The 7,049-nt window shown below is 36.4% G+C and overlaps 1 protein-coding gene across 1 annotated transcript; it reads right to left on the bottom strand.

Moving 5' to 3' along the window:
• Positions 1-1,083: 1,083 nt before the first annotated feature.
• On the bottom strand, positions 1,084-6,255 carry LOC132172368 (allantoate deiminase 2). Its single transcript, XM_059583854.1, has 12 exons — positions 6,123-6,255; positions 5,892-5,974; positions 4,852-4,955; positions 4,691-4,775; positions 4,427-4,543; positions 3,611-3,720; positions 3,427-3,532; positions 3,206-3,292; positions 1,892-2,134; positions 1,649-1,774; positions 1,410-1,571; positions 1,084-1,320 (listed from the first exon to the last, which is right to left on the bottom strand). The coding sequence occupies exons 1-12, from the start codon at positions 6,226-6,228 to the stop codon at positions 1,198-1,200; spliced, it is 1,452 nt and encodes a 483-aa protein (XP_059439837.1). The 5' UTR covers positions 6,229-6,255; the 3' UTR covers positions 1,084-1,197.
• Between the last annotated feature and the right edge of the window lie 794 nt (positions 6,256-7,049).

The following is a 7,049-nucleotide window of genomic DNA, read 5'->3' as shown; positions in this document are numbered from 1 at the left end:
TTTGGGGCCATTTGTAATCCTTTTCCAATTTAATTTGAGAAAAAAAAAAAAAAGAACCAAATTCTTTTGGATGAAATGGATATTTCGTGCGGTAATGCTACTTTGACATTGATTCACAGAGCAAAACATTTGCATGTATTTTTTGCTGATGTCAAAAAACATTAAAAATACATACAATAAAATTGACGTCATTTAAAAGAAACGACGTTACCTACTTATTTCGAGTCCTTTTTAATAAACGATGTCAAGTGCATTTGGTAAACCTTTTTGTTTTGAGTTTTTTTGTTTGAAAGATAATAAAAAGTAATTGATGTGATATAACTGTGAAATAAGATGTTGACTTCTGTGAGAAAAAAGTAGTATTGAAAAGATGTTGATTTTTTTGGGAGAGTTGAAATTAAGGGGAGAGGAATGGGATAGGGGGCGAGGGGTGTTCGCCAACTGCTCTCGGCACGAAGTACAAATGATGATGCGATGTATAAGTAATAGAGTTTATGCTCTCTGCATCAGCCTAGTGACTGGGTTAACCAAAGTATGTAGAGGGCACTTGGGGTTGGGTTAAAAATGGGTTTGGGTTGGAAGGATTTTTTTCACACAGTAGAGAAAATGTTTGGCTTAAGCCAAACGGTTTCTCACTCTAAACTCACACTGAACACGTCTACTAACTGCTTTCAGTCCTATCTACTACAGTATCAAGAACCTATTTGAAAAATTGGTCCATTGGCAAACACTGTCATAGGGATAAGAAAGAGAGAATACTCAAGCCATCAAGTATCATGAGTGTTTTGATTTTGTACATACAGGGACTATTTTCCCAAATCATTTGACGTCCAAAAGAAAAGTGATGTACGCTTATTTGAAGCAGGGCAAGGACCTCGCCCATGAATGATGCCTCAAGTTGAGTGAAAGGTCACTTAAAATATTACACACTATAACATGTCTCTTTAATTAATTTCTCATTAATTAACCAAGAAAAGAGAAGAAAAAAAACATCGAACAAGCACTTGTTCCTTGCATATAAACCAAAAAATTCATAACAATATGAATCAAAGTGAAGTAGAGAGGCACTTAGGAAGAATAACATATAATAACAACTACTGAAATTTATTTATTTATTTTTAAAAAAAATATTCAAAATGGTCAGATTCATCTACGTTGACTGCTCTGCTGTACATTAATGTCAACAAATGTTCAAATTTACATGTGGGTCTCTAGAAATGCCAAGATTGCCAAACCAGCTGCCCAAACATCATCGTCCAATACATGCTCTGCAGGGGAATGGCTTATGCCTCCACGACAGCGGACAAACAGCATTCCTACCTGTTCATATTTTTTGCAGATTATTATATCATCTAACAGTGGTTATTACATCATAACAAACACTGGATGAAGCAAAGAGAACAACAAACCTTTGTTAAATGAGACATGGGCATTGCATCATGTCCTGCACCACTCATTAAGGCAGGAATTTCATCTTGAATCTCACCTGCCATTTTCTTGAGTGCAGAGTAAGCTGCAGCCTTTAGCTGAGACCTCAATTCAGAATCACAAATCACTGCATTCGCATCATGCTGAAATGATCCAGAACAAGCTATGTTATTGGTCATGCTGGTGATGAAGGAAATGCACAATGAGATGCAAGTCACACCTTACGATCGACGACGCAAGAAACCGAACGCCTCTCACATATTTGATACATCTGATTAGATAATTCATAAATAACGGATTCGCGTCCCATGTCATCCATTGCACGTAAATCCACAGTGAATGTCACCTGCATCCAAGGAGTTCATTTTCACTTCAGACGTTAACACTTTGGCTAAGTGAAAAAGTATCCCAATTTGGGCTTGTCATCAAGAACAGCATATACAGTGATAGATAAAGTTCTTACCTGGCCTGGAATGACATTACTTGCACTTGGCCATGTTGATATCTCTCCAACGGTGCAGACAAGAGAATTGGAGAGTGATTCCACTGATATATCATTGCAATGACCATCAAAAGATAGAAAATCTTTAGGATGTTTACAGAGTCTTTCCAACAGGACAATTAATTCTGCAGCAGCAGCCATAGGATCCTGACGCATAGACATGGGAACAGTTCCTGCATGCCCCTGTGACCCTCTCACCGTAACCTGCAATTCTACAAGTGGACTGCTCAGTCCAAAAAAAAAAGTGGAGTTGAAAGTATCATGCAACAACATTTACTTCACCCTTTCTTCAAACAGCAGGAAAATAGTCTACCAGATGTGATCGGTTAAGGCTCTAATATGAGACACTATGTTGCCTCTTCATTGTTTTATGCATATCTCAGTTTTGTAGATGACAAACTACAACCACAGATACATGTATTTTAGATAGACTTTACAGTGACCAGGTTCTGGTATAAACTAGCTGCTATAGAAAGTTTCCATAATACCAATTTAATCCTCATGATCTGGGAAAAATTCATGCTCAAAGTCAGGCAAATTAAAACCCATCGATATTATCCAACTCGTCCTCTGACTTAAAACGATGTAATACAAAGAACAACATAGGCAATAATTAAGCAGGAGAACCACAAACATAATAGATGGTAATATCATGCAAAATAGATTAGTAAATCCCCACCTATAACCAATTTAGATTAATCATATCACTAGGACTTGCAAAGTTAACAATTCCCCAATCACGTTTTCCAGATGATCAGCATAGGCAAGCAAAATGAAAATAAGGTAATAGGTCACCCTCAAAGACCAATACTACTTTACACTCCAAAAGAGGATAAATCAGGGTTAACCTATTTAGTTTTATTTCAAAGCATATCTCTTGAGAGAGAGAGAGAGAGAGAGAGAGAGAGAAGTTCAAAAAAGCGGGTTAAAATTGACCAAGGTAGACAAGGTCCCTAAGGGAATTAAAATGGACCAGACATATTATAAATCTAAATGGCCGTGAAATTTCTCCAGCCAGACGGTTAGCATAGAGAGAAAGAGGGTGGGTGGGGTGCTTAGTGGACATCAATGTTCTCAAACGTAACCCAGTAAAGTGTGCAGCTGAGCCTCCCATATAACATGACTGACAAACTGAACAGAAAAATTCAACTATCTTATAAATAGCTATTAGCCAAATCAGCCCAACATAACAAAGTTAATAGCTCACATACTTATGGGAACTCAAATCCTTTCTTTAAATTTTGAAAAACACATTTTTGGAAGCACTTTATATACCTTGAGTCGTGTCTGTCCAGCAATGCCTCTAACCACACCAAGAGGAAAACCAAGTCGTTCTAATACAGGTCCTTGTTCAATGTGAACCTGCAGAAACGAAGCCAGAGAGGAGCAGAAAATGCACTCAGAATGTGGAAACTAAATACCTTAGCTCATTGCTGAACTCGAAGAAAACATTCTGTATAGCTTGTTCTCAAGATAATTGGTGAAGACTGTCATACCTCAACATAACCCCAGACAGACCCTGGATCATACTTGAGCTGTAACAGGGTTTCCTCTGAAATTTCTATGGAGTTCTCCTTAAGAACATCTTGCACTGTTACACCACTGAACAAGGATTACACATGAATATAATTATAACGAACAACGTCATGAATAGATATAAGCTTGAAGTTACTCAAGAACCTCTTATCAGATATCTGCAAAGCTGTAGCTGGTAAAATACCAGCTACAGCAGCACTGCCCAAGAAAGTAGACTGAAATCTCACTCCCTCCTCATCACAAAATGCAATCACCTGCAAAAGCAGGAAATTCAGGACATCTATAACCAGAATTGTTGTCTAAATTTATAGTTAAAACAGATTCTATTGCTGCAAAAGCATTTCAGGACAAAAATAGGTCTGCATCCATTAAAGTTCTAGCTGAAGAAGATAATAGTCAAAAATAAGAACTGATCTATTAACACATGTCAGAGATTAGCTCTCACACATATGTTTTTCAGCATCCAATATTTTGTTTCCTTTATAATTAATCCATGTACATCTATATACCAGAATTTTGAATTTATCACCAGGTTATAGCATGCTTCACTTTCACATGAATGAAACTACACCATAACTAAATACACTGGAACCCATCAGATAGAAAGCATTCCCATCTAAATATTTTGCCCACAAATCAAAAGGCAGAGACAAAAAGATTTTTCTAAGGTAACTGAAGGAACAAAGATAAATCTTCTTCCATTAAATATCTGTCAAGACAAAAGGGGGGGGTGTCGTTTCTGGGTTATCTTGCCAAATGTAATCATATAGCATCAAGAATTCCATTAAAATCCTCTCACATGTATGTCAAGATAAGACAGTAATATATTTCAGAAAAAAAACTCAAGTATGGTACCAAGAAAGAAAGGAAAGAAAACTAACAAGTAATGCAACAGCGACAATTCAAGCGATATTTCAGTAATGGAGAGTAATAATGTTTCAAAGCTAATATTTCACTGACCTCGATTGGCCGCCTTAGTTTTCCTAACGTCCCATTGGTTTTCAAAACCTTTAGTGCAGATAATGCAGAGATTATGCCTAACGATCCATCAAATATCCCAGCATCCACAACAGTATCCTATTACAAAGGAGGAATGTCCACTATCAACATTGATGAACTATGTCTTCCTTGTCAGCATGTTCTCTAGGGGTGTATGTCTTTGTACGCAGGATAAAAATTAAAGCAGAAATTTTAAAAAAATGGGAAAAAAAAATTAAGCATCACCAAATGAGAACCAATCAATAGAGCCGCAGCATTTGCATTCATTCCCTCAACCCGACCATGCACATTGCCCATCTGGTCTACCCATCTGGAAATCAACATAAGCATCAGTCAAGTTTCCAACAACACTACTGTTTACAACAGCAAAAAGGTAGAAAGCTAACGTTCTCAAACCAGCATCCTCCATCCAACCACGAATAAGGTTTCCAACCCGCACAGAAGCTGGACTCATGAACGTCCTCTCAAGGTAGCCATCAGCATCACTTACCTGTTTATCCAGGCAACAAACACCATTAACATTCAAAAATAAGACGCCCAAATGACAGTAAAGTCAGAGAAAAATCCAGCGGCGCAACTTCAAATTCAATTTGACAAGAGCTACTTTTTTTTTGTAAATTGTTCCAGTGTCCAGACTCTAGAAGGGATTAACCATTTTCACTTGTGATTAGGGTTCTAAAGATGTTAACAATTCGAGTAATGCTATAAAGAAGGCCCTTGTCCCTCTAGAGGTGTTGTGATTTTTAAAATTACCATTCGATCCAAATCAAATAATGATTTATTCCAAATCTAATGATAATTTTAAAAATCACGTCACCTTTGAAGGGACATGAGGGAGACAAAAGTCTTTCTTCTAGAATTACTCAATACTGTCCTATGGATAGACAAAGCTCCAGCATCATCCGATTCTTATGCAGTAGTTATAAGAGATTATGCAGAGGATAAAGCAGAGAGAATGCAGAAATTCAAACGTCTACAGGGAACTAAAGATAGAGCCGTGTCTCATGACGATGTAGTTACAAAGCTTGTAACTACTTAGGATTCTGTCATTTATTCAGACATTTGTTGTGATAGAGATAATAGTTTTTTTATTTTTTTTCAATGCTTGTATTTACACCTGTATATGTCTATCGTGTAATTCAAATTCCATGTAAATATAAAAACTCAATCAACGCATTCGCCATTCAGGATGTTATTGAAAACACCAGAATTTTCTCAAATTCGTTGTTTACTAAAGAAACATCGACAGTTATTCATCAAAATAAAAATAAAAAAATAAAAAATAAAATAAAGATACATCGACAGTGACAACTTTGTTTTGATTGATTTATACAAAATCAGATGATTTATATAAGCAGCATACAATTGTAAATCATTTTTCACAGTAAATGTCAAAAGCTGAAGTTGTGGCTTGAGTTTCTATTACCTTTCCAAGCTCATTAAGCCTTGCCACTGCCTCATCCCTCAGGATTTCGCCAAACAAATCGCTCCTACTGCTTATTCCCGTATCTTCACCAAACAAATTATTTCCATCATCAAAACACACACTAAACTATTTACTGAAAATTAAATTTACATTACTTTTTTTTTTTTCTCCTTTCTCTGTTCGATGAATAAGTAAAAGGGAATAATGAGAGAAGTGCGAGCAAATTAATACCGGAGAACATAGAACCGGCGGAAGCAGCAGTAGATAACAGAGAGAGCGCCAAATAATCGAACAATATCGTCATGACGCTCCGCCTTGTAAACGGAGAAACTGCCATGGCTGCCAGAGTGGGTCGCTTGCAAACTGTGTAGCCGCCTAAACTTTTGTTTGTGGTGGAGGGGGTGCCACGCGGCATGATATTAGAGGACGTGCCAGCTTTCCTTGGGAGCCATGCAAGTGGTGACGGATTCGGACGCCCGAGCGTGTGGGCCCTTACGTGGCGCGAAGCCATGCAGTTGATGGGTAAAAAGTCTATCTGGAATCATGCGCAACAATAACACCGTGTTCCTTAAATCTTTCCTTTATACACGTAACTATAAATTCTCAAATTTACTGTTAATATATACGAATACATTTTTCAGAAAAATAAATCATATATATGAAATATGGATTTTTTTTTTTTTTTAATAACCATGTTTATTCTCTATTTATTTCATAGAAATAAGCATATTGTTCTAACAAAACAATATCATAAAAATTTTTTCCATCCAAATTTAATCTATATTTTGTTTAACTCTTTGAATGTCACCGTTCCAATCAATTTTTAGATCTGTATCATATTTCATCTCCGCTACAAGTGCATTCATTCCCAAACACGATTTTTTTCGCTGTCTTTACCATCCGTGACAATTCTTCCATATGCTATCAGTCAATAATTTGCTCTTAGAAAAGAATTAGAGAGAAAATGTAAGACAAACCGAAGATCTAAGATCCTCACTTTTAAGGTTTCGTGTAAACAAACTCTTATTAAACGACTAAAAGAAATCAAAAAAAAAAAAAAACTGTACCCCATAGATCGATGTCGAAAGCAAATATAGACATATGACAAACAAAAACTATTGAATGGTTTTCTTGCAGCTATAAAATATAGTTGTTAAG

This window comes from Corylus avellana, chromosome ca2 (assembly GCF_901000735.1).
Source record: "Corylus avellana chromosome ca2, CavTom2PMs-1.0".
In the NCBI taxonomy this organism is placed as follows: Eukaryota; Viridiplantae; Streptophyta; class Magnoliopsida; order Fagales; family Betulaceae; genus Corylus; species Corylus avellana.
The sequence above is the reverse complement of the archived record's forward strand: the minus strand, read 5'-3'. Positions and strand labels throughout refer to the sequence as shown.

What these genes read in the sequence shown, in the direction of transcription:
- LOC132172368 (XM_059583854.1), bottom strand. Translation starts at nt 6,228, where the DNA reads ATGGCAGTTTCTCCGTTTACAAGGCGGAGCGTCATGACGATATTGTTC. An exon ending in GAGGATGCTGGTTTGAGAAC is followed by an intron (nt 4,776 to 4,851) that starts GTTAGCTTTCTA and finishes GTTGATTTCCAG; the next exon opens with ATGGGTAGACCAGATGGGCA. An exon ending in CTTGCGTCGTCGATCGTAAG is followed by an intron (nt 1,572 to 1,648) that starts GTGTGACTTGCA and finishes GGATCATTTCAG; the next exon opens with CATGATGCGAATGCAGTGAT.